The sequence below is a fragment of the Hyaena hyaena genome, unplaced genomic scaffold (assembly GCF_003009895.1).
Source record: "Hyaena hyaena isolate Hyena2069 unplaced genomic scaffold, ASM300989v1 scaffold_108, whole genome shotgun sequence".
Classification (NCBI taxonomy): domain Eukaryota; kingdom Metazoa; phylum Chordata; class Mammalia; order Carnivora; family Hyaenidae; genus Hyaena; species Hyaena hyaena.
Genome location: NW_024080741.1, coordinates 1,539,409 through 1,566,105, shown reverse-complemented (window position 1 = coordinate 1,566,105; position 26,697 = coordinate 1,539,409). Strand labels below are relative to the sequence as shown.

General features: G+C 37.8%; 1 protein-coding gene across 7 annotated transcripts in view; it reads left to right on the top strand.

Moving 5' to 3' along the window:
• WNK1 (WNK lysine deficient protein kinase 1) overlaps positions 1-26,697 on the top strand; it is a 150,581-nt gene that overhangs the window by 117,515 nt on the left and 6,369 nt on the right. For 2 of the 7 annotated variants that reach the window (XM_039236338.1, XM_039236341.1), the window contains 16 exons: positions 5,483-5,632; positions 8,346-8,627; positions 9,357-9,445; positions 9,549-9,711; positions 10,133-10,249; positions 10,570-10,743; positions 10,969-11,026; positions 11,157-11,279; positions 11,838-13,282; positions 14,415-14,498; positions 16,616-16,699; positions 17,339-17,399; positions 20,174-20,247; positions 21,564-22,219; positions 22,892-23,094; positions 24,751-24,945. In XM_039236338.1, coding sequence (XP_039092269.1) covers positions 5,483-5,632; positions 8,346-8,627; positions 9,357-9,445; positions 9,549-9,711; positions 10,133-10,249; positions 10,570-10,743; positions 10,969-11,026; positions 11,157-11,279; positions 11,838-13,282; positions 14,415-14,498; positions 16,616-16,699; positions 17,339-17,399; positions 20,174-20,247; positions 21,564-22,219; positions 22,892-23,094; positions 24,751-24,945 — 3,958 coding nt within the window. Of the gene's footprint in view, positions 1-5,482; positions 5,633-7,108; positions 7,571-8,345; positions 8,628-9,356; positions 9,446-9,548; positions 9,712-10,132; positions 10,250-10,569; positions 10,744-10,968; positions 11,027-11,156; positions 11,280-11,837; positions 13,283-14,414; positions 14,499-16,615; positions 16,700-17,338; positions 17,400-20,173; positions 20,248-21,563; positions 22,220-22,891; positions 23,095-24,750; positions 24,946-26,697 lie in introns of all 7 variants that reach the window. The other 5 variants (XM_039236336.1, XM_039236335.1, XM_039236337.1 and 2 more) reach the window with 5 other exon arrangements.

The following is a 26,697-nucleotide window of genomic DNA, read 5'->3' as shown; positions in this document are numbered from 1 at the left end:
TTTAGGTAGTTGACTCTTCTAGGAAAACATGTAGCCAAATATGGCTACAGTACAAACAAAATTTATGTGTCAGTAATCCTTTTTGTAGATACTTTTGTGAGTTATTTTAAATGGAGTATGATATTTAAGTTAAGTAGAATCATAAAATTGAGCTCTCAAATTACTTAAGTAAATACAGTCTAGAATACTTAATTTTTTCAGGGTAACATAACCAGTAAGTGGGTAGAACTAAAAATTACAAGCCAGAATTCAACATTTCTAGAATAGTGAGGGTTTTTTCTATATTAAAGTTCTACAAGGACTTATGATTCTGGAGAGGTACTCAAAAAGCTACATTTGTTTCAGCTACTGGGGTTTCATGTATTTTTTTTTTTTTTAAAAAAAGGTTGTAAGCTCTGTCTCTGTACTATATGGGTGGAGTTTATTTTTAGATGTGAGTTTCATTTTACATATTATTGGTTTCCAACCCTGTCTTAGGAAACCATATCTCTAATTTTTTTAGTGAGAAGAAAAATGTACTTTAGCTGAAATTTACTTTATTCCGTGGGTTTCTGGAATGTAACCAACAAGGGATTGCTTTTTTCATGTTTTTTATCAAGAGTCCCATCTAATGGTTTGTGTATCTTATCAGTGAGGTACCAAAAATTGCTTCCTCCTACCAGAAAACTTTAGTAGCTCTTTGCCACATATGCGGTAACCCAGCTTACTTAATAATTTGTTCCATAGAGGGGCACCTGGGTGACTCAATCAGTTAAGACTCTTAATTTTGGCTCAGGTCATGATCCCAGGGTCATGGGATTGAGCCCCATGCTGGGCTCTGCGCTGAGCGTGCAGCCTGCTTAAGATTCTCGGTCTCTTCCTCTGCCCCTCTCCCCAACTCGTGCTCACTCTCTTGTGTCTCAATGAATGAATGAATGATAGAGCCCTCAATAATAGTTTTTTTACTGTTATATTATTATTTCTTCCATAGTCTTCAGGTATTTCTTAAGTTTCTGTTCAATTGAGGCTCATGAACATTTTTTCCATCAAGCACCCTTCCTTATCCAACAGATAGTATATAGTCTGTATAGGCTATTTGAACTGGTTTCATGAGGCAGGTTTTTACAAATCACATTTCCAAGTTGCTGTGCTAAACAATACCTGTTTGGCTGAAGTGTTGTTTATTAGCCAATGAGATTATACACAAAAAGATCACCATATAGTCCTGGCCTACCCAGGGGTGCCACTTCTCCCTAAATACTCTAAGGTATAATTGGCATATGTGCCTCTCACTCTTATTTTAAGCAAATAGTGATGGTACATGTCTATAAAACTGTTCTTTCTCAATAGTTCTCCCCCTGCCTCACACACACACACACACACACACACACACACACACCAGTAATTAAACAGATTTTTTTCCTAATTGAGTTTATGCTCCCAAGGACCATGTGCTAGGTAGGCACTGAGAGTCTATCAAGATGGATCAGACATGACTACTTTTAAAGAGCCAAAATAATCTAGTAAACATATATGTCAATTCCTACAAAACAAATAGGTGTAACAATTAAGATTATATACAATGTGCAAAGCATTTTACCTGAATTTTTATTTAATCCTTGTATGTACCCTGTACATGTACAGTCATTATTTTCATTGTACAGATGGAAAAGCTAAGGTAAGATCTGGAGAAGATGAGTAATTTATCCAAGCTTACACAACTTATAAGAAGTAGAAACGGGGCACCTGGGTGGCTCACTTGGTTAAGCGTCCGACTTCGGCTCAGGTCATGATCTTATGGATTGTGAGTTCGAACCCTTTGTTGGGCTGTGCGCTGACAGCTCAGAGCCTGGAGAGCCTGCTTCGGATTCTGTGTCTTCCTCTCTCTCTGTCTCTCCCGCACTCATGCTTTGTTTCTCTCTGTCTTAATAATAAATAAACAATTAAAAAAAATTTTTTTTAAAGGTAGAAAAAGAATTTAAATCCAAGTAGTCTGACTCCACAACTCCCCACTTAACTACATCCCAATTATGCCATCAAAGGAGAGAAATTATATCCCTTTAAAGCAGGGAGGGGAATATCAGGAAGGCTTTATGAAAGATAGTATTTGAACTGAACTCTATTGTGAATTAGACTCATGTAAGAATAAAGAGTGTTGTAGGCCAAAGGGGTGTGGGGGGACAGTGTAAGCCAGGTAGAAAACTATGAGATAGAAACAAACCTTTAGTTCAGTTTCGCTAGACCACAAATAAGTACAGATATAGGTTCAAAAAGAGCTGATTAAGTCCAGATCTTGATGTAACCATGATTCGGCATTAATAGGAGTGAGAGAGAGTTAAGTATATGCCCATCTGCAATGAGAAACAGTGAAATCTGGCCATGTGTAGCAACATGGATGGACCTTGAGGGTGTTATGCTGAGTGAAATAAGTCAGGCAGAGAAGGACAAATATCATATGTTTGCACGTATAGGAGGATTAGGAGGAACTTGACGGAGGAACAAGGGGGAGAAGAAGGGCGGAAATGGTGGGGGAAAGGGAGAGAGGCATATCATGAGAGACTCTTGAATGCTGACAAAAACTGAGGACTGATGGATGTGGGGGGGAGGAGGGATGGGCATGGAGGAGGGCACTTGTGGGGATGAGCACTGAGTGTTACGTGGAAACTAATTTGACAATAAACTATTTGTAAAAAAAAAAAAAAAAAAAATTAAAAAAATAATAAAAACATTTATTTAAAAAAAAAAGCATATGCCCATCTGTAAAGTGGTATTTTTTTTCTCAGACTTTTCCCTTTCCCTTAGTAAAGAGGGAAATCAGCATCTATTGAAACCTTTATCATATTTGCATATTACAGACTTTCATTCTCCTTTATTTTGAACAATAAGCAAAAACAATGTTAATGGAATAAAATAAAACTGGTGAAACATGTGCTTGTAAGGACCTTAAAATAGTATATGTGGTTAGAAATGTTTATAGACAACATCTGATAGAATTGGTTTTAAAATAAAAGCCAAGAAATTAAACATAGATTTGGTCCTTAAGGGAGCAGCTTCACTATTCCAGGTTCAAGTGTCATTGTAAACAACTTATTTAAAGGTCACTATAAGGAGTTAATAGAGGGGCGCCTGGGTGGCTCAGTTGGTTAAGCGTCTGACTTCGGCCCACGTCATGATCTCACAGATCGTGGGATCGAGCCCCACGTCGGGCTCTGTGCTGACTGCCAGCTCAGAGCCTGGAGCCTGTTTCAGATTCTGTAACTTCATCTCTCTCTGACCTTCCCCTGCTCATGCTGTCTCTCTCAGAAATTTAAAAAAAAAAAAAAAAAAAAAAAAAGAAAATTATATTGATGTTTATATTATACATCAATATAAACCTGTAAGTCATGACAAAAGCAAAAAAAAATGCAGCTGTCCTAATACTATTTATGATGCTTGTCACTGCAAATTTTACTGTAAGACACAACTTACAGGAAAAGTATTATACTGTGCTCCAGAAAACTAGAGCCTTTGTAGTGTAGCTCTAGTGAAGATAAAGAGACTGGTTTCTTATTTGGGAAGAGTTTGAATGAGGGAGGTGGAACAATATTTCTAAGTTAAGATATTTATGTAAATATGTCATCTTAGGGAGGTAAATTAATGACTTAGATAATGATAGATGTTTCAGTGTGAATTCCTTACAGTTAAAATATATTCATGTTGACCAAAAAGATTCTCTAGTTTTTTATCCTCCCTTCACAGTGAAAATATGGAAAATTATTTTATAATCAGAGTTGCTTTATATTTGCATATATATACCTTATTAGTTGCTGAAAATAAATATTATATAATTCAATAGCCATTTTTTCCTGATTTAAGATAAAATAAGAATGCATTATCAGAAACAAGAAAAAAACAAACATGGCTACTATCACCATTGTGTTTCAGCATTTTGGAGAGTGATTTTAATTGACACATTGAGAACTAAGTAAGAAATAAGTATCAAGAGAGCAAAAATATTATTTACAGGTTATCACCTAACAAAATCTAGGATGTTCGTTAAAGTGGTCAGGATCATAATATATATATAAAATAAATAAAAACAATTTCTGGGAATGCACTATATAGCATAGTGACTACAATTGCTATGGCATTGTACATTTGAAAGCTACTAAGAGAGTAGATCTTAAAATTTAAAAATTCTCTTTACAAGAAAAAAAACTGGTGGTGGTGGATGTTAAGTAGGCTTATTGTGGTGATCATTTCATAATGTACACATATATTAAATCATTATGTCAGTTAAATCTCAAGTTTTCATGTATACATATGCTTACAAATAGCATACCTTTTTATGAGTAGTAACTAGTTAGTTGTATAGACCAGGACATATGTAAGAGGCTACTACTGGCTGTAGCATTATTTTAAGTAGCAAAAAAAAATCAACCAAAATGTTCATCATTGGGATATTGATGCCAATGATAAATTAAATGAAAATAGCATGTTAGAGAACTGTATTTATAGAATGAGCATGCTTTTATTTCAACAGATACGTAATTGTGTGTAAATGACCAGTTATATATAGAAAAAAGTCCGTAAAAGTGAAGACCAAACCATTGATAGTGATCGCCGCTAGAGAAATGGGGTTAGGATTTTTCATTTAACTTAACGATCTGATACGTTGGTTAAAATTTTCATTGCAAGCAGCTGTTGTTCTGTATTAACCAAAACAATTTTAAATTACTTAGAGGTATTAGAGAGTCTTATAAATCAGCTGTGAAGTTCAGATTTTTGTTAGGCCAAAGGGGGCCATTCTATAAAATTTGTTATTGGGAATACAATTACGTACCATACTTAAGTTTAGATGTGTTAAACCATAATGCCTAACACATGATTGATTCCTAAATGTCACTTATTCCTTTGCCGTGCTTTGAATTGGGTGATTGTGTGCTTGTTTTCTAAGAAGGAAGTATCTTTTTGGCAGTAAAATGAGCAGTCTCTAAGGTATTACAGCTAGTAAATGGTAAAGTAAAATTCCACGTTCAGTGTTTTTTCTCACTATTTTGTGGCTGTAATCAGAGCTGTTCTTTAAGCAAATTAATTATACAGTTGATAAGATACAGTAAGAAAGAAATTAAAGGGAAGAGATTGGATTTGCTTAATATAGGACCAAAGTGAGAACAGATACTAAGAAATAGGAAAAATCAGAAGGGGGTATTGGAGGACAGAGGACCTGTTATCTAAAGGTCTTTGTGAATGACCTACTGTTGGGGTAAGGGGGATGATAGGTGAAGAAACAGTAGTGACTCAAATTCTGAAACGTTGGTTAATTGCTCTTGGTGGTACCATCATAAATAACACCAGAGGAAAAAGAGATGTGTGAAAGGGAATTGATGGATTTGGGTTTGTGTATGTCTTGATTACTAATATTGTCATCTATAGATACAGCAAGCTTTAGGCGAACATACTTCCTTAGAACCGTGCTATTAATGACTTGAAACAAAACTGAATATTTATACTTTATTTTCAGCAGCAGGGAGTACAGCAGACAGCCCCTCCTCAACAGACAGTGCAGTATTCACTTCCACAGACATCAACCTCTAGTGAGGCCACTACTGCACAGCCAGTCAGTCAGTCTCAAACTCCACAGGTCTTGCCTCAAGTATCAGCTGGAAAACAGGTAAACTCTTCATTTCTAAATAGATGCTAAATGGAATCTCCATGTAATTCATCTTTTCTCATAGGCAGACTTCTCTCTTCTCTAGTGTTGAAATACCAAAGTTGGTTATTTTCACTGGAAAAATGACTTGACAATTGTTCCTTTTGTGCACATGAATTAATGTAAATAGGTACAGTACTGTACAGCAGTCACAAATGTTTAAAATGTTAAAAGTTAAAAATGTTTAATTAACTTTTAGGTTTATCAGTCTAAAGTCAGTTTGACAGGTATTAGAACTGATGAGTTAAGTAACAGTGCTTTGATAACTGAACCTGTGACATTTTCTAGAATTGTGTCAGCTATATGTAATATTCTAGATTTACAACTGTGCTATATTTTTCATGTAGATTTATGCATTTTTTCCTCCTTCATTGCCTACTGACAGTAAGTCATAAAAACCCCTTATATGGAATGATGTTCTGTTGTTCTGAGTCATCCTTTGAATCACTTAAAAAGTAGTACCCTTTTAAAGAAGGTATATTCTACTGAATGACCTTTTTTTAACTTTAACATTAGGGCTTGTTGTCCTTGCATTTTGGCACAGTGTTTTGTTTCTGTCATACTTCATCACGTCTAAGATACTATCAGTTGTCAAATGCACCATTATTTTACTTAACCAAGGACTGACACACTATTAATTGTAAGATACATCTCAGGTTCACAAATGTTAAAATGACCAGGTGGTAGAGAGGGATGATTGCATCCTAGAATCAGTGAAATATGATATTCATACCTACTTTCATCAGCCAGTGTTAGACTTAAGAATTGTAGAAGTAGGGGCGCCTGGGTGGCTCAGTCGTTTAAGCGTCTGACTTCAGCTCAGGTCATGATCTCACAGTTCATGGGTTCGAGCCCCGCGTCGGGCTCTGTGCTGACAGCTCAGAGCCTGGAGCCTGCTTCAGATTCTGTGTCTCCTCTCTCTGACCCTCCCCTGCTCACTTGCTCGCGTGTGCTCGCTCGCTCTCGCTCTCTCAGAAATTTAAAAAAAAAAAAAAATTGTAGAAGCAATATGGATTGAAATCTAATTCCAGCAAGAAGGCACATTCATTTGAATTTTAATAATTACTATATTAGCAGTTGTAGATCTAGAGACAACAGATATACCAATGGATTAGGGCATGTGAAATATGGCTAAATAGAGCTGTAAAAAAACAGACTCTGCTTGTGGAAGTGTCCTCTCTTTATTGTTGAACAATGCAGCATTTGCAAAATTTTTTTCCACAAAAGATTTGAAACGGCCCGTCTATCAGCCTCTTTGTCTCCCACTATCCTTTCCCTATTCCTGTGTGGCGCATTAACTTACACTAATGTATGCAGGGTTGGGGGTTTTTTTCTTTCTTTCCTTTTGGCTAACACATAAATCTTGCTTTTGGCAGCCTTGCTTTTTTTTTTTTTTTTTTTTAAGTCTGTCTGTTTTGTTTTTCTTTACCTTCCCAGCTTCCAGTTTCCCAGCCAGTACCAGCTATGCAAGGCGAACCTCAGATCCCAGTTGCGACACAACCCTCAGTTGTTCCAGTCCACTCTGGTGCTCATTTCCTCCCTCTGGGACAGCCACTCTCTACTTCCTTACTCCCCCCCCAGTATCCTGTCTCTCAAATTCCCATATCAACCCCTCATGTGTCTGCATCTCAGACAGGTTTCTCATCCCTCCCCGTTACAATGGCAGCTGGCGTTAATCAGCCTCTGCTCACCATGGCCTCATCTGCTACAGCAGCTGCGATCCCAGGGGGCCCAGCTGTGGTTCCTAGTCAGCTTCCAACCCTTCTGCAGCCTGTGACTCAGCTGCCAAGTCAGGTTCACCCACAGCTCCTGCAACCAGCAGTTCAGTCCATGGGAATTCCAGCTAGCCTTGGACAAGCTGCTGAGGTTCCACTTCCCTCTGGAGATGTTCTATACCAGGTATTGTTTTGGCTAGCAAAAAAGGAGGGCACCAGAGGGTTTGGTTCTAATAGCAAACCATCAAGGACTTGAAAACCTAATAGTTCAGTGTCAGAATAACTAGCGGTAATAAAAGTATAGCTGATCTCAACTAGATAAGCTAATAGAGTAAAATTCAGAGAAAAGATAGGGTAGTGATGTTGGATGATTTCATTTTCATTTTTCTCAAGACACTTCCTTGGAGAAAGATGGTTCTCAGTATTTGATGTAAGCTGACTGAATGCTAGATGTGGCTAATAGGAGAGTAAGTACATCAGGCTACTTTTTTTTTTTTTTTATAGGTAGGGTAAATAGAGTAGTCAGCATGGTACCAATAAAAAGCTTCAGATTAGCCTGTCATGAAATGGCTAGAATGAGTACCTTGAAGAGTTTTTGCCTTCTCCCACATAAGATTGGCTAGAAAGCTGACATTTTTCTGGAAGGAATCAGTTTGTTCCACCTACTTAAATCTCCAAGAGGCGAAAAACCAGCAATTTAAAGTGTAGTTGTAGAGTCCCGTCCCCTAAATTGAAACCAGTCTACACTTCATTTCAAGAATCATCTTTAAATCTTCTTTAAATTATTAGAAAGAGATGGGGCTACTACTGTTCTTCTTTACTATGTGCTTTCGTTTTTTGTTGGGGTTTTTTTGTTGGTTTGTTTGGTTGGTTGGTTGGTTTTTTTTGTGCATGTCTTGCTGTTTTGCTAATTTGATGTCCCAACCTGCACTAACTCACCTTCCTCATTTCTGTCACAGGGCTTCCCACCTCGACTGCCACCACAATACCCAGGAGATTCAAATATTGCTCCCACTTCCAGCGTGGCTTCTAGTTGCATCCCTTCTACAGTTCTATCCCCTCCCATGCCGACAGAAGCACTGGCTACACCGGGTTACTTTCCTACAGTGGTGCAGCCTTTTGTGGAATCAAACCTTTTGGTTCCTGTGGGCAGTATAGGAGGACAGGTTCAAGTGTCCCAGCCAGCAGTGAGTTTAGCACAACAAGCCCCCACTACATCCTCCCAGCAAGCAGCTCTGGAGGTAAATGGAATTACTGCATGTTTATATGTAAAACATATATATTTATTTATATATATATGTACACACACACACACACACACAACACACACAATGGGATAAAAATGACAAAGAAGAAACATAGGTTCCCCTGTTTAGAACTCATGTGGAGACTATTTTCAAACTAACTTCTAAATGACTTTTTCTTCCAGCAGAATGAAATGCCAATGTGGGGGCCTTGTTGCCACTGGCTGTTCTGTTGGGAAGTGAGTGTGCCTTGGAGAAGATTAACCCTATTAGCACTTCACTTCTCTAGCTAGTACTTTAGCCATTATTCTTATCCTTTCACAAATTCTTGCCAGTGGCAGTCATAAAAGTATCTTCTGCTGTGCTCCCAGTAATCATTTTTGCCCTACTAGGAGAAAGATATGAATCGTCTTTGCACTTTGCTCTGCCTGTCCTGTTGCACACTTCTAGGAAGATGCTGGCTGCATGCAAGTTGTACTTACTCACTACCTAGCAGCTATGTCGGCTGATGTCACACCATGCAGTCTATTCCGAAACTTAGCTTTAGAAACTTCCTTTGGAATTTTAAGACCACTGTCCTTAGATGCTGAATACTGAGAATTACTAGTAAATTTAGTGCTTCTAGGATTTGTAAGGGGGATAAGAAAGAAAAAGTGTAGCTTATTGGAGATGAAGAATAATAAAATGTCTCACTACCAAGATGTGCGTTATCCTTTCTATTTGCAGAGTACTCAGGGAGCCTCTCAAGTTGCTCCTCCAGAGCCACTCCCAGTGGCACAGGCACAGCCTACCACTTTGGTCTCTTCTATAGACAGGTACGTGAAAGTAAAATTCTCCTTCCTTGACTGGTAAGCGGGATGGTATAAAACTTCAAAATATCAAACCTTTAAACACTGAACTTTTCTTTTTGTTTCAAAGTGCACATTCAGATGTTGCTTCAGGAATGAGTGATGGCAATGAGAATGTCCCATCGTCCAGTGGAAGGCATGAAGGGAGAACTACAAAACGGCATTATCGAAAATCTGTAAGAAGTCGCTCTCGTCATGAGAAGTCTTCGCGTCCAAAATTGAGAATTTTGAATGTAAGTATTGCTACTGTATGAATTTCATATAGTTACTTAATGTCATTTAAATATTTCTAAGGCTCACATATAGTTATGAAAGTTTAGAATTTTCAATCACCGAAATAATATTGTTAAATTCCACATTTTTATGGTAAGGCACTCTTTACCTTTCAGAAAAAGTTTTAATTTGTAGAACAGAGACTTTACATATCTTCCACTGAAGGGTATGGAAGGAGAGGCAGTAGCTCAAAGGCCAGTATTTTCTTAACGTTTTCTTTCTAAATTTAATAGGTAAATACCAACAAATCTTCAAGGAATAGTGGTAGCATCAGACTTAAGTTCAAGTGATAATCTGCGTTACTTTCTCAAATTTAGTAATGGAATAATATGTAATATGGCTTCTGAGGTATGAAGTACCTTTTCTTTTTTTTCTTTTTAGGTTTCAAATAAAGGGGACCGGGTAGTAGAATGTCAGTTAGAGACTCATAATCGGAAAATGGTTACGTTTAAATTCGATTTAGATGGTGACAATCCTGAGGAGATAGCAACAATAATGGTATGTCTGCATTTGGGGTTCCAAACTTTGCTTTAGTACTTTTTTAATATCCACTGCCCTAAGTAAATGTGCAATATTTTGTAATATGTTTTGAGAGTTATGTGTTTATTTCATTGTGAATGTAATTAGCATACCAAACCTGTGATTAGAGATATTTTTGTTTAGGACATGTGTAACTCTAAGTGTTGAAGAATTACATATCAGTAAATAATAGTACAGGTGGTGTGCAGATAGGTCAGAAGTCGTGAAAGTGATGAGTGGAATGACTTAAAACATGAGTAACACTCTACTAGTTAGACTGACACCACATTCTTTTACAGGTGAACAATGACTTTATCCTAGCAATAGAGAGAGAGTCCTTTGTGGATCAAGTGCGAGAAATTATCGAAAAAGCTGATGAAATGCTCAGTGAGGATGTCAGTGTGGAACCAGAGGGTGACCAGGGATTGGAGAGCCTACAGGGAAAGGATGACTATGGCTTTGCCGGTTCTCAGGTAAGTTCAGCATTCCCATAGTGAAGCTTTGTTTATTTAAAATATTGCTGTAGTGTTAAATTTGCCATGCAAAATGTTCAGTGATACCACATTACATCCGTGACTAAGATTATCAAACATTTATGTTCTCTTTGCATGCGGCCAGTTGCTTTGGCCAGATTGTGTTTGGGGGGCAGCGGGAAGATTGTGTATGAGAATGAATTTGGTCACTTTTGTTTGTTGTAGAAATTGGAAGGAGAGTTCAAACAACCAATTCCTGCATCTTCCATGCCACAGCAAATAGGTGAATTTCTTTTCTTTCCATGTTTGCTTTTACCTTTGGCCTAATAAATTGTATACTAATGAAATCTTGAAGCTTCGTGAAGGACGATATATAGACAGTGCAGTTAAATGGTTTGTTTCTTTTTAACCAGGTGTTCCTACTAGTTCTTTAACTCAAGTTGTTCATTCCGCTGGAAGACGGTTTATAGTGAGTCCTGTGCCGGAAAGTCGATTAAGAGAATCAAAAGTTTTCACTGGTGAAATATCAGATACAGGTAAGGAATTGCTTCTATGACAAACCTAGATCAATCCTACACCATTTCTGCTACATTGGAAGCTTGGTCATAAGCAATAATTCAAATGATGACATAGACAATAAAGAAGAGTTGAAAATGGAGATTATAATCCACAGACAAAAACATATGGAGGAGGGAAATAGAGGATGAATAGAGAGGATTAAAGAATAAGAGCCAGAAAGGACAGCCACCCTAGACACAGCTTGTGTAATACGTAATACGTAGATACAGTAGTAAGTCTTGTTTCTACATTTAGGACTGTTGTATATGCTTTGAGGTTACTCTTTTTTCTATTTCTTTTTTTTTCTTTTAATTTTCTTTTCTTCTAGAAATAGATATTCATACAAGCTAGCTTATTTTCATCAAATCGCTCTTGTACTTTGCTGTTTTAGAAAAAGCCTGTCATTTCTTTGGGAGAAGTTTTAAACCTTGTTGGTATGTGACAGTGTTGGTAATCCAAAAACAGACTGTTAGGACAGTTTTGAATCTACCCTTTTAAAAATGGACTGATTCTGAATTTTGTGTTTTCCTTTGCAGTTGCTGCCTCTACATCCCATGGCGCTGGAATGAACTTGTCTCACTCCGCTTCATCCCTTAGCCTACAGCAGGCCTTTTCCGAGCTCAGACACGCCCACATGACAGAAGGGCCCAACACCGCACCTCCCAACTTCAGTCACACAGGACCGACATTTCCAGTAGTGTCTCCTCCCATGAGTAGCATTGCTGCAGTCCCAGCCACAGCAGCAGCCACGCCGTCAGTAGCAGGCCCTGCAGCTAGCAGCCCTCTTCCTGCCATGTCCACATCAGTAATTCAGGCTGAGAGTCCGGTGCCCGCTGAAAAAGGGATTGGTGGAGTTGCCACCTGCGCAGGTGTGATGCCTGCAAGTGGTCTCCCTGTTCCTCCTATATCCGAGTCACCAGTATTTTCCACCGTGGTTTCAAGCGTCGCAGTACCCACAGTTGTCTCAATATCGGCAGCGTCCCAGCCAGTTCAGGCTTCTACATCTGGGAGCGTTGTTTCTAGCACCTTGCCCTCTGTACCAGTTTCAACAACGTTAGCCTCTGCAGCGGGCAGTGCCGCTGCCCCAGGTGCTAAGCCTCCACCTGTGTTATCTCAGCAAGTGGCAGGCGGTACCGCTGGGGTGGCCACGTTGACATCCACTTCTGCCCCCGCTCCATTCCCAAGCATTGCTTCCCAGCCGCCTCTTCAGCTGAGCAGCAGCACCTCTGCTCCTACTCTTGCTGAGACAGTGGTGGTTAGTGCACACTCACTAGATAAAACATCTCATAGCAGTACAACTGGATTGGCTTTGTCCCTCTCTGCATCATCTTCTTCCTCCCCTGGAGCAGGGTTATCTAGTTCTATTTCTCAGCCTGGTGGGGTGCATCCTTTGGTCACCCCGTCAGCTATAGCTTCTACTCCTGTCCTTCCTCAAGCGGCAGGACCTACTTCTACACCTTTATTACCCCAAGTACCTAGTATCCCACCTTTGGTACAGCCTGTTGCCAGTGTGCCTGCTGTGCAGCAGACACTGATTCATAGTCAGCCTCAACCGGCTTTACTTCCCAATCAGCCCCACACTCACTGTCCTGAAATAGATGCTGACTCACAGCCAAAAGCTCCTGGAATTGATGACATAAAGACTCTAGAAGAAAAGCTGCGGTCTCTCTTTAGTGAACACAGCTCATCTGGAGCCCAACATGCATCTGTCTCACTGGAGACATCACTGGTAGTAGAGACCACTGTCGCACCAGGCATCCCAACCACTGCTGTGGCGCCAAGCAAGCTCATGACTTCTACTACAAGTACATGCTTACCACCAACAAGTTTGCCATTAGGGACAACTGGTTTGTCAGTTGTACCAGTGGCCACACCTGGGCAAGTTTCCACCCCAGTCAGCTATGTGTCTGCCCCCGTCAGCACTACGTCAGGAGTGAAAGCTGGAACCGCTCCGTCAAAGCCACCTTTAACTAAAGCTCCAGTAAGATTCTTGTTTTGAAGTAATTTGACAAATATGAGTATTCTTTCCCCCACCCCCATAAGTGCATTTTTTTTCAACTCAGGCTTGCAAATTAGAAACGTAGTTATAAAGATGGCCTGGCCTATAATAGACATTCAATGTTTATTAAATAAATTGAAAATTATTTTAGGATATATATACATTGAACACAAGATACTTTTTTCTTTTGGAATATGGTAAGAGTTGGGGGCTAATTATATTGCATGATTTTCTTAGGATGGATAATAATCAGGGAAAATACAGACGTTTCTTCCTAATTGGCACCAACTAAAATCTATATCCCAAAAGAAAACTAAATGCTTCTGCTAACAATTATACATAGTAATAGTTCACAACAGTCTTTGTTTCAATGACAATGAAGCAGATTTTCTGCTTTGCTTCGATTCTACAAGTGCACAATTTGGGGTATATAAAAATTGGAAGTTGGTGATGAATTTCTAGAATCCAATCCTAGGAATAAGTTAACTAAAGTATATTTTCTAATTCCACTGTGGTGGGTTTCCTCTCATTCTATCTCAGTCTCTCTAATCTTCTCCAAATAACAAAGCTGTGTTTTTTCTACCATATTCTCTGCTTCACTTATCTTTCTGCATTGCCAGAGATTATAAAATTCTTTTTATAGTCGGCCAATAACAGAGGCTTTGTACAAGTTGCCTAATAGTGTTAGATTTCTGATGACTTTTGTTATCAGACCTGCCCCTTGGTTATTTCTCAATTGTTTTGTTTTTTCAGAAAAGTCTTTGTTTTAGGAAAAGCCTAAATGGTGACACTATACCAAAACAGTGGCTCGAGAATATCTGAACTGTGCCTCTCCTGTCCATACAGCCTTTGATTCTGTTTTCCCTAGGGAATAACCTCCTAAATTTTACTTTTCATTTTATTGGTATGTAGTAGTAACTCCATAATAGTATCATGGTTATAGTGTCCTTTATTTAAGATAGATACCAGAATATAAGCCAGGTGACAAGCATGCCTTAACTATCGATATATTTTATTCTTCTATTTCTGCATTTGAACTAGTTGATTTACTGTCCAGTATGTAGTCTTTACTCTTAGTGTCTCATGGACTTGAATTTCCCTTCATTGTCTGTAGGTGCTGCCAGTGGGTACTGAACTTCCAGCTGGTACTCCACCCAGCGAGCAGCTGCCACCTTTTCCAGGACCTTCACTAACTCAGGTGCCCCAAGACTCAGCAGATTTCTTTTTGTGCTCCTACTTTTCTTTCACAAAGCTTATTTAAATTCTCCTTGCATCATCTTGGCTTCTGGCTCCTCTTTAGTTTTGACTTAGTAACAACTTTCTCTTAAAACAGTGTAGCTAATGATCCAGGCCCTAAAGTAAGAAGCCTCATAGTTCTTTTGTTTGTAATATTGCTTCAAGTCATCTAGAACACATTTGCTATTAATAGTTTTTCATATTTTATGAAGGAAGAAAATAACAGGGCTTACATTTTATTAGACAAATATAACTCCTATCATTCAGCTTTGTAGAATAGTGAAATTGCATCTGACGAATGAGATTAGGCTCTAGACCTTGTGGAAGTAAAAAATTATAAATAATCAAAATTAACTTTGAAAGTTCCTTAGGAAACTATAACTGATAATACCCCTTTTCTGTGAGTTCAGTCAACCAGTTTTTTTCTCTAATGTTTGACATTCTTTAGTGACCAACAAATAAAGTAATTGGCTTATGTATATGTGGATATAAGGGTCATGTTTCATGAAAAATATGTATTGTATCTTTCATTACAAAACCCACACAACTCAGTTAACACGAAATTACTCATACAGGAACTGAGAGCAGGGACATGAATGTGAGATTCCTGTCTCACACTCAGATCTGCTCATTGGGTAGAATGGTGATCAGAATTGCCTGAAATACTTAAATTATCATTGCCCTTTTCTACCCTACCCCACCACCCCACATATTTATTTAGTTGAAGTCCCATAAGGAAAGTACTTATTATGAATCCATTATAACCGTGAAAAAGCTTCTGCCATGAGACAAAGTAGTAAACATTGAAACTAAATCAGGAATTTATTTTAGAATTATACAAAAGAAAAACATAAATTGGCTAACATGAGAAGTTTGAACTCATCACTACTTCTTTAATCACAGCTGCATAGTAGAACAGAATTTATAGAACTTGCCATAATAGAGTAATAACTCCAAAGAGAACTCACTCCATCAGTCACCACGTTTTGGAAAAAAGAAAAAAAAAAAAAAAGCATTGTGAAAGTCTGTAAATTAGGGGTTTAAAAGTATTTTCTCATTAAAAACATGTATTCAGACATGTATTCAGGCTCAAATGTGATGAGAAACAGCAAATAAGATGTGAGGGGGTGAGGCTTAGTGGATAATGTCTATATATAGAGGGAGAAGGATAAATGAAGGCTGTAGAAGAATTGGTTGATAGAAGCCAAGATAGGTGTGGGATTATGGCCTGTATCAAAGGTAAAAAGTTAATGCCTTGGGGTGAATGGTGGTAAGACCTGGTTAGCAGGATGGAATGCCCAGACCTCCAGTTCCTTCTTGGCTGCCATCAATAGGGTATAAGAAGTATAAATTGTTAAGACCTAAGGAAAAGAATACTATCCCTTGATAGTGATAGAATACATTAATGCCATCATTTATTCATAAGGACAAGTTCTCAGAGAGATGTACCAAACTGAAAATGAAAGTAGGGAGCATGTGATACAATTAATCTACCAAAAGATCTTGATACATTTTTATCAACATTTTTATCAATATATATATTTTATATATACATATATAAAATACGTTTTATCAACATTTTTATCAGTAAATATATTTTAAGTTTATTATCAGAGGGAGGGACAGAGAGAAAAAGGGAGAAAGAGAATCCCAAGCAGATTCTTTGCTATCAGCACAGAGCGCAGTGTGTGGCTCGATCTTACAAACCGCCAGATCATGACCTTAGCTGAAATCAAGAGTCAGTTACTTAACCAACTGAGTCACCTAGGCACCCCCAGAATATATTTTTAAAGAGAGGACAAGTAGAAACTTTTGTATCACTTAGGAACATCAAACAAACTTCAAAAAACTGTAAAAACAAATATGACTAAATTTCTCTAAGGCTTGGGAAATTGACATAAAAAATCATTTAAGCGATATAAGTTAATATTTAGTATGTTGAGTTTTATATTCAGTGACTAGACAGACGTTATGTTGTGTCAATCTAAAGCATCAAAGAGTATTCCTTATTTAGACTGGCTGTATGTAGTGGTTCTGATTATACCAAAGACCTCTATTTATTGTGATTGTTTTGTTCAGTCCCAGCAACCTCTGGAAGATCTTGATGCTCAATTGAGAAGAACGCTTAGTCCAGAGACTGTTGCAGTGACATCTACAGTTGGTGTAAGTTTTGAAAATGTTGGCAAAGTCTTTCCATAATCCTAATACATCATATTCCTAGAACATATTCTAACCTGTTAATACCTTTAACACCTACAGAATTAAAAGCATTAATTCAGAATCTTTGCTTGTTCCAGCAAACAGAAATAAGGCAGATTAATGTAAGACTATTAACTGACGGAGTGGTATAACTATGGAAAATATTTTATTCATTTAAAAGTTACTTTTCTTGTCTTACCTCTGGTTAGAATTGTACCATAGATGAATCCTATGAGTTTTGTATTTATCCGTTGGAGGCAGCTGTGCTTTAAAAGTTTTAACTTCTTCCTTTTAAGCTTGTGATACAATAATGTTCTGATTAAAACTATTTTTCCGTTACTATCCAAGTTATACCCTTAAGTATCCCATGAGAAAAAACAAAGAACAATATAGAAGCAACTCAAAGTTTTTTCTTAAAAATCTTTTTTTTACATCAGGCTTATCTTTAGGCTGAAAAAATAAAAACCTCCCTTGGACACAAGTGTTTCTTCATATATACTCTTTCTTTTGCCCTTTATAAAGACCAGAGGAAGGGCAGCATGGCAAAAGTTTGAGTGACTGAAGCTAAAGATTCTGTGGTATCTGTGTGTATGTGTTTTGCAGCCTGTGTCCGTGGTGGCTCCAGCAGCAGTTACGGAAGCAGGAGCACCGCCTCAGAAGGATGGTGAGAAGCATCCTTCTTCCTCAGCCCTCTCTGTAGTTGATTATAGAGTTTACTATTTCAAAGACATTCTTAAGAATGTAGGTGTATTTGAAACAGTTTTAAAGAACATCTTTATGTATTTCATAACTGAGGAACTCTAATACTAATATTTAGAACTTGTAATATTAGCATGCAAAAGGTAATAACAGTTTCTCGGAATAAGACCCTTTGTTATTAGGTAGGCCAGACCCTTGTTAGAAGAGATAAGGAAATTCAGGCCTATTTATAAAAGTTAATTTACCTTAACCTCTTGGCTTTTGTGACACTAGATAGATAAAGGTGGAGATAAGCTTGATTAGCATGTGTGGTAGAAATACAAATATAAGATTCTAGTCAGTTTAGACATTATTTTTTTCTATTTCTGGAGTCTTTAGAATTGGTGTGTTTGTACACAGTCTCTTGAGCAAAGCATATTTCCAGCTTAATTTTTTAATAACTTAAAATTGCCATGAGATGAGCATGCTCTTGGCCATACGTTCATATCAGCTACTTTTCTGAAATTTTGTTGTAATCTCTCTTCTTGCGTCACCAGTCCCCCAGAAAGTAGGAAATTTGAACTTTCTATTTTCTGTCACCTTTTCCCTTAGAACCATTTATAATCAAAAGGGAAAATAATTAAACATGAGCTGCATTTATTCAATGTGATTTTGTGCAACATTCACTCAATATTTTTCCTTTTATAGTTTATCCATTCTCCTCACTACCACCTACATATGTTCCCTGAACTATTAGTAAAATTGCCTGAAAGCTCTGTTCTTGCTTTTTTTCCTTTAATTCTGAATTTCACTTAAAGCCAGTCTAAATTATTTTCAAGGCAATTATATTCTGAATTAGCTCTCATTTTAAAAGAAGTGACATGAAAATCAGTAGAGAGGCACCTGGGTGTCTCAGTTGGTTAGTGTCTGATTTCAGCTCAGGTCATGATCTCACAGTTCATGAGCTCAAGCCCCGCATCGGGCTCTCTGCTCTCAGCACAAAGCCCATTTGGGATCTCTTGTCTCCCTCTGTCTCTGTCCCTTCCTTGCTCACGCACATGATACCCCCACACCCAAATAAGTAAACATTTTTTAAAAAGTCAGTGGACCAGACTAGAGAAGTTTAGAAATGGACAAACTTTAATAGAGAGTGTAAAATATGAAAAAGGTGAGCTTTCAAATAAGTGAGAAAATGCTGGGATATTTTAATAAATGCTGTGTGACAACTGGACAACCATCTGGAAAAAAAAGCTTAAATTGCCAGCCTTGACCAAAAGAAATTCCAAATGGGTCAGAGATGAAAAATGATAATGTAAAGTAATGCTGTAACAAAACATAACAAGAATCTTTTTTTTTTTTAACTGTCTAAAGTAGGATCAACAAACTTTCTATAAAAGGACAGAAAGTTATCTATTTCAGGTTTTATAGTCTCTGTCAAAATTTCTCAAGTCTCCTGTTGTAGCCCAAAAACAACATAAGCAATACATGAATGAATGAGTTTGGCTCTGTAGTTAATAAAATTTATTTACAGAAATAAGCTTTGGGCTGAATTTGGTCCATGATCCTAGTTTGCTGATCCCTGATAACAGAAGCAAAAATAGATTCAAAATTTTCTGCATTAAAAAAAAAAAAAAAATGCCATCATGTCCAAAGATAAATGAAAAACTGGGCAGTGGCAGGTGTTCCTGTCATAAAAAAGAGTAGGAAGTGATAGCATTTCTTAACCTCTCATTGGTACACTTAGAAGTTTGATAGTCACCAGTGACTTAATACAACCTCTTTGAAGATCAATTTAGTAATGTCTATTCAAGTTTTGAATGGGTATGGTTCAGCACATCCATTCTTAGGTATTCCTTAGATTCATAAGAAAATACTTGGTAGATAATAGCAAGAAGTTCTGAAAAACTCAAATGTCCATCAACAGAAGCCTGCTTAAAATATGGTACTTCTGCATACATACAGCATACAGACAGACCTAAAACACTGCAGCCATTAGAAAGAATGAGAAATCGACACATTGTTAAAATATCAAAATCAGTGTTGTATAAAATAGAGCTTACTAGTTGTATAAAATAAAGAAAATGCTTGTATATCTCTAGGAAAAAAACCCTCAAGTGCTCGTCCTTAGAAAGGATGACGTAGGTGGCTTTAAAGTTGCTTAAAAGTATTATCAGTGATTCTGACACCTGTACTTCCTGTTCTAAGATTTTGCCTATGTGTTGCCTAAACCAACTTATCCTAGATGATTTTCATTTAAAAATGGGTCTTTGATATCCTAAGTAAAATCTCCTAATTCTCTTCATTTATTTATATCTTTGAGTTAAAGAATGAGTAACTGAACTCTTACTGCCTGTTAACTGCCTGTTAACCTTAGTTTTTATAGTATCTCTTATGTTGTAGTTAAACCTTGAAGCTGCTTTGCTTATATGTAACTTTTATTTCTTCAAACAATAACACCATCTCTACCTGTGTACAAGGAAAAGTAGAGGGTTAATGATAAATTTTCATGAAGACTTTGGCAATATTTCACAAACAATATCTTTCAGACTAAAGGTATCTAGTAAGGAGAGTAAACAATAACTATTTTACTTTGTTGGACAAAGCCCAAAGGGAAAAGGAGGTAAGGAAATTTTCCCTGCCTGAGACAGTTTTCCTCACCTCATACATAGTTTTATTTTGCTGTATTTCTGACCAAAGGGAGAAGAAACTAAAAAGAGATGCTAATTTAAGTTCTTTTTCTCCTCTATGTACTTGTTTCAGTTTCTCAAATCACAGAAGGTCCTGTCCTAGGAACTAGTTCAGGAACTGGTGTTTTTAAGATGGGACGGTTTCAGGTAAGACCATCACTTTTCCTTGCCTGGATTTCCTCTTTGGGGTGAATAGGTATATAATAAAATTATTACTTAACCTTTGGGGCCTAACTGCCAATTTGATGATATATATCTTTTTTATAGCTTTTTTCATTTTACCCTCTTAAAAAAAAATACATGTTTAAAAAAAACCCTGCTGGGGCACCTGCCTGGCTCAGCCAGAAGTTCATGTGACCTTTGATCTCGGAGTCATGAGTGTGAGCCCCACATTGGGTGTAGAGTTTGCTAGAAATAAAATAAGTAAACCTAAAAAAAATTAATAATAATACACGCCAATTAAAGGAATGCAGAGTACTTAGTACAGTAGAGAAACAGTATATTATCTGCCCCATCTTCCTACCAACCTCCCACACCCAGGATTACTTTTTAGGGTGTGTTTCCTTTCATTCCTTTTTCTGTGGACATGCATGTATCAACAATTGACCCTGCTTCTTCTCTGAATGAGATTTTATGGCTTTTTTCCCCAATCTAGTAGTTGGTTTACCTAACCCATTCTCTTATTATTAGTCATTAGGTTGTGTTTCAGATTTTTCCAACATAATCAGTAATGTAACAGAAAACATTTTCTGTGTTTAGGATAATTTTTTAGGATTAATTCTGAAGTGAAAATCCTGAGTCAACATCAAGTTGATGTTTTCTTTTCCCAGGTAGCCCAACCAATGATTTTTTTTTTTTTTTTTTTTTTTTTTACTACTTTCACAACTGCTTTCCAGTTATTCTCATGGCAGCACTGGGACTTGGGGATAGAATTGATATTTTCTCATTTGTAAACTGAGGTTCTGAAAGTTTGTACTGGGCTGAGTTTCTAATACATGGACAAATTAGAACGAGGATCTGGATCCTCCTTTTGGTCCCATTTAGTTGTGTTGATTCTTGAAGCTTACTTAGCTGGCTGACATAACATTCATTGGCTTTAATCTTTGTAGTTTTCATATTCACAGGCAACCTTCAAGATTCCATTCCCTGTTTATATTTTCGCAAAGACATAAATCTAAGTTTTGTATATAACATGAGATCTGAAGGTAAACTACTTAGCTTTGTCAGCCACTGAGAATCTGTGTCTAATCTCTACATCTCAGTACAGATCTTGTTCTCCATAATGGTATTCCATTTATTTTCACAGTGAAGATAGAGGGCCTTACATAAAGAGATACTGACTGGGAAACAAAGTGATTCAATTTTTTTATTATTTTAATTTATTTCATTCAATGTTTTTATCATTTTAAAACTTGAATATTGGGGATTTTGTGTTTAATCTCCCTATTGTCTCTTTCCATCAGGTTTCAGTTGCAATGGATGATGTCCAAAAAGAGGGTAAAAATAAGTCAGAAGATGCCAAGTCTGTTCATTTTGAGTCCAGCACTTCAGAGTCCTCGGTGCTATCCAGTAGTAGTCCAGAAAGTACCCTCGTGAAGACAGAGCCTAATGGGCTCCGAGGCATCTCATCAGATATGCCAGATAGTGCCCATAAAACTCCTGCCTTGGGAGCAAAATCAGAGACTGGGCAGCCTACCAAGGTAGGACGTTTCCAGGTGACAGCTACAACGAGCAAAGTAGGTCGTTTCTCTGTATCAAGAACTGAAGACAAGGTGGCCGAGGCAAAGAAAGAGGGACCAGTGGCATCTCCTCCTTTTATGGATCTGGAACAAGCTGTTCTCCCTGCTGTGATACCAAAGAAAGAAAAGCCTCAACTGTCAGAGCCTTCACATCTGAATGGGCCATCTTCTGATCTGGAGGCAGCCTTCCTAAGCAGGGATGTGGATGACGGTTCGGGTAGTCCACACTCCCCCCATCAGCTGAGCTCAAAGAGCCTGCCTATCCAGAATCTAAGTCAAAGCCTTAGTAATTCATTCAACTCCTCTTACATGAGTAGTGACAATGAATCAGATATCGAAGATGAAGATTTAAAATTAGAGCTGCGAAGACTACGAGAAAAGTAAGTATATTTTCTTCTGTGGAAGAATAATGGCAGAGTCAGAGTAAGACCTAGGTCCTGGTGCCTAGAATTCTTTTCACTGCAACATGCTTATATCCCTTTTTTTTTTTTAAAAAAAGAGGGTGCTATGCAAAAGCTAGTTATCTCCATGGAGTTCTCATTAGGTCTCATATTTATATAAGGACCCATAGCATTTCTACTTCTAGAACTTCTTTAGCACCTTTGCATTATTACTATATTATTGTTTTTATTAATAGCACTTTTTATCATTCTTAATCTAACTTCATCTATTTATTAGTCTACCAAATGAATCTAGTAATAGATGTAAATTATGTGCAGGTTTTATAGGTCATATCTGACACACTTGATCAGAGTAGCAAATTCAGTACTCCTGTGTATAGCTTCAAAAGTCAGGAAGTCTTTTCTCCTTCACATATCATCAACTACTTGTTGGTTAGGAGCTTATTAGAATCTGGCTTGGGTAAAGGGGGCCAAACAATATGAGATGACAAACTAGAATCTCAAGGTAGTAGAAGAAATTAGGTTAAGTACACTGGGGGGAAAAGATTCATGAGTAAGTAAATACTTGAATAGAGGTTAAAGAATATGTTGTTAAATCTCATTTGAACAAAAGCAATTATGTTTTGATTCATGTTTGGCTATCTTTCACAGACATCTTAAAGAAATTCAAGACCTGCAGAGTCGCCAGAAGCATGAAATTGAATCTTTGTATACCAAACTGGGCAAGGTTCCTCCTGCTGTCATCATTCCCCCAGCTGCCCCTCTTGCAGGGAGAAGAAGGCGACCCACTAAAAGTAAAGGCAGCAAATCTAGTCGTAGCAGTTCCTTGGGGAATAAAAGCCCCCAGCTTTCAGGTAAAAAGCCACTGACTAGGTCAGCCTTAGCTGTCCCATCTTTTGTGTCTGTCTCCTGACTCTGTATGTAACCTATTGAGCCATTTGTTGTTTTTGTTATATTTCAGAGAGGTTTGACTTTCCTAATTTTCCTTCTTCCTTGACTTTTCCACTCCTTATATTTATAGTACCTCTTTTTGTTGAGTCTATGGAAGCCATTGTAATGGCTTATTCCATTGTAATTCATACTACTACCTCTGTTACCCAAGCTGCTTATAGTTGTTCTTAAGGATAAAACATTTAGCATTACCTGGTCACTCATATAATTCACATTTCACCAACGTCATAGGCAATTGGAAGAAAATACACTGTTTTCTATTTAGTAAGGTTCAGGTAGCTTTTTCCTGTCAGTGAATGAATTATCCATAATTGCAGCTGGGATGAATGTAAATTTCATATAGATATTTAGATATGTCTTAGATGGTAATTTTCTTGATTGAAGTTTTTATTTCATTTATTGAAATAAAGAACTTGATAGTGGTTATAATAAATGATTAACTCATAATCTCTTGTAATGAACTATGGTTTGTCTGTTTAATGGTGATAAAGTTCTTACCCTTTGATGAAATGATGAGAATTATTTGAAAAGTTAAAGGCTGAAATAAATGTACCTCATATTTGCTCTGCCAGTCTAATATAAATATGTTAGAAAGCAGTTGCAAACTTCTTAGCAGCTTTCCATTCTCTGGAAGCTTTCAGAAACCCAAACTGTTTCTCTAGCACATTAGAACCCATTCATTAGTAGAAATGTGACTATAAAGGATATCAGCTAATTTAGATCCTGATCCTAATTTTGACATACTTTTTGAGTGGCCTGCTAGTCTGCCAATTAGTAGGGAACAGAGAAATTAGTTAATTTCAAGACAGTTGACTAGAAATAAAAGCCACCTGCCACAAATAATTTTGAATATGCATATCTGCATCATTTTTGACAGCACTTTTGTACTTGACCTGACACATACTTAGAAGGAAGACTAAGCAGGGGTGCCTGGGTGGCTTAGTCGGTTGGGTGTCCGACTTTCACTTAGGTCATGATCTTGCGGTTCGTGGGTTCAAGCCCCACGTCGGGCTCTGTGCTAACTGCCAGCTCAGAGCCTGGAGCCTGTTTCACTCTGTGACTCCCTCTCTCTCTGACCTTCCCCTGCTCATGCTGTCTCTCTCTCTCTCTCTCTCTCCTAGAAATAAATAAAACATTTAAAAAAAAAAAAAAAAAAAAAAGGAAGACTAAGCAAAGACTGCCCACCAGGCCTATTTACATCCTGCTCCAACTCAGTATGATATAATAGGGTTTTTAAAAGCAGTGATGGAATTGCAAAATGGAATTCTCTCATATCCCCGGCATGTTCTACTCAGCTGAGACTTGGGAACCAATTAGGTTATCTAAAGCTAAAAGCCTTTTGGTATAGATACCCCTAGCCCTAATTCCTGTTGATTCTCATGTCACTTCTCACTTCCCCTCATATCGGTGAGGCCTTTGTTCTTTCATCAGTTATAGGTTTCGACCTACTATTAGTCACTTAGTGGGACACATTGAAGAATAAGAGTATAAGAATAGTGCCTATTAAGTTCATTGGGAAAGCTATACGTGTTTCCTCATGCTACTTTATATTTTGGCAGGTAACCTGTCTGGTCAGAGTGCCGCTTCAGTTTTGCACCCCCAGCCGACCCTCCACCCTCCTGGCAATATCCCAGAGACTGGGCAAAATCAGTTGTTACAACCCCTTAAGCCATCTCCCTCCAGTGACAACCTCTATTCAGCCTTCACCAGTGATGGTGCCATTTCAGTACCAAGCCTTTCTGCTCCAGGTCAAGGTAAGCAATCAAAGCAACCAACATCTACTAAAAAAATGAAAATGGACATACCGCCATATCTGCGACAAAAGCCTGATGAGCAACCTATTAAGGTCAGTTGGAAAACCAGCTGACCAGAACACAACCTGTGCATAATACACTTACAGATCTTGAGCTGGAAGGGGAAGTTGGATAATGATTAGATCCGGTGAACTCATTGCTCCTATCAGATGTAATAGTTTTTCAAAGGATTATGGCAAAAAGTTGTATTGTGACTTACATGAGGACTTAACCAGATTAATGACTCATTTGGGATTTGCAACATAGGCTTTAACACTAGACTGAGATTTCCTGAACCAAAATGTAAGGAGTTTTAGCATTTTCTCAAAACTAATGCACTTGCCTAGCCAGTGTAGACTTTAACTTGTAAGAATGGGAGTAGCATTCTAAGGTAATTAGCCCTACAATTCAATTTGTTACCTGTAATCTACTTCCTACATAGAGTTTTATTTATTAACGATCGTTCTAAACCTTCCTGTAGCGGAAAGCTGCTAGTAGCGATAGAACGAGAATTAGAAGAACTTAGGTGTCTGGGTGGAAAAGAATAAGAGAAGATTTAAGTAACTCGCTTAGGTGTTTTTGCCACAGTATCACAGATAGTAAAGGTTAGATCATCGCTGGATGAGGTAAATGTGCTTGCTTGCTGGGAGCACAAACCAGCTAGCATTATTCCCACTGGGAAAAGCTTCAGCATTTTGCGAAGGGAGGGAATTGAGACCTAATATTTCCTGTCCTACCTATCTGACATTTCCCTGGAAGCTTGTTCTTCTGTGTGCCGTCTCAGCGCATTTCACCACTCCAGCCTCAGGTTTCTAACATCTTGTAGTTGTGTTCTGTCTCTTCTCTCCCTGTTCTTCCCTGTTTTCCCCTCTCACAGGCTGTGCGAAGTTTAACTGTGCATCTGAGCAGGTGACATTCAAACCTGGTGGCAGGAGGACCCGATTTCTGAGTACGCCCTGCTTGGCTCTTTGTGTGTAACACCTTTACTCCTTCCTTGTCCTTGTTTTTCTGCTGCTTGGATCAGATGTTTCATGCAGTCCATTTTCATTTGTCTCTTTGTATATCATCTACTCAGTGGCTTGGCTGAACTATTACCCTCAGAAGTTTGGGTCTCTGTTAATTATGATAAAAGATGTAGGAAGGAATAAGAATAGTTTTCTATAAACGGCAAACTAACTTTCTGGTAGATTGCTTCTTCATAGATCCATGACAGAGAAGAAAAGGTGGTAATGCTGTATAGACTGTGGGGTCATTTGGAATGAAGACTGAAGTCCCTAGTCCTACTCACTTCTACCCCTTGCTCTGGCATTAAAAGTGACAGAAAGCGTCCTGACCACTGATGTACTTAGATCCTGGAAGCAGGGAGAAATTACACCCTCTGTTTTTATTCTTTTTCAAAGTAGGTTGAAATCTTTTTTTCTTCTCAAGTAAGCCTGGCCATCTTTCCATTGAAATGATGCTAGAATCTCTTCATTGGATCCTTTCACCACCCTTACTTTCTAACTCCCTAAAATTAGTAGTTCAAAAAGGGTTTCAGTGTAGCTATTTTGACTTTTTATTCTCAATGACCGGAGCCCAGGACCTGCCAGTGAAAATGGCCTTTTTAAAATGATTACTAGGATTTCCCAGCTTCATTTTTTTATAATTTATTATTGATACAGAGAGAAACAGAGATGAGTGGAGGAGGGGTAGAGAGAGAGAGAAAGAGAGACA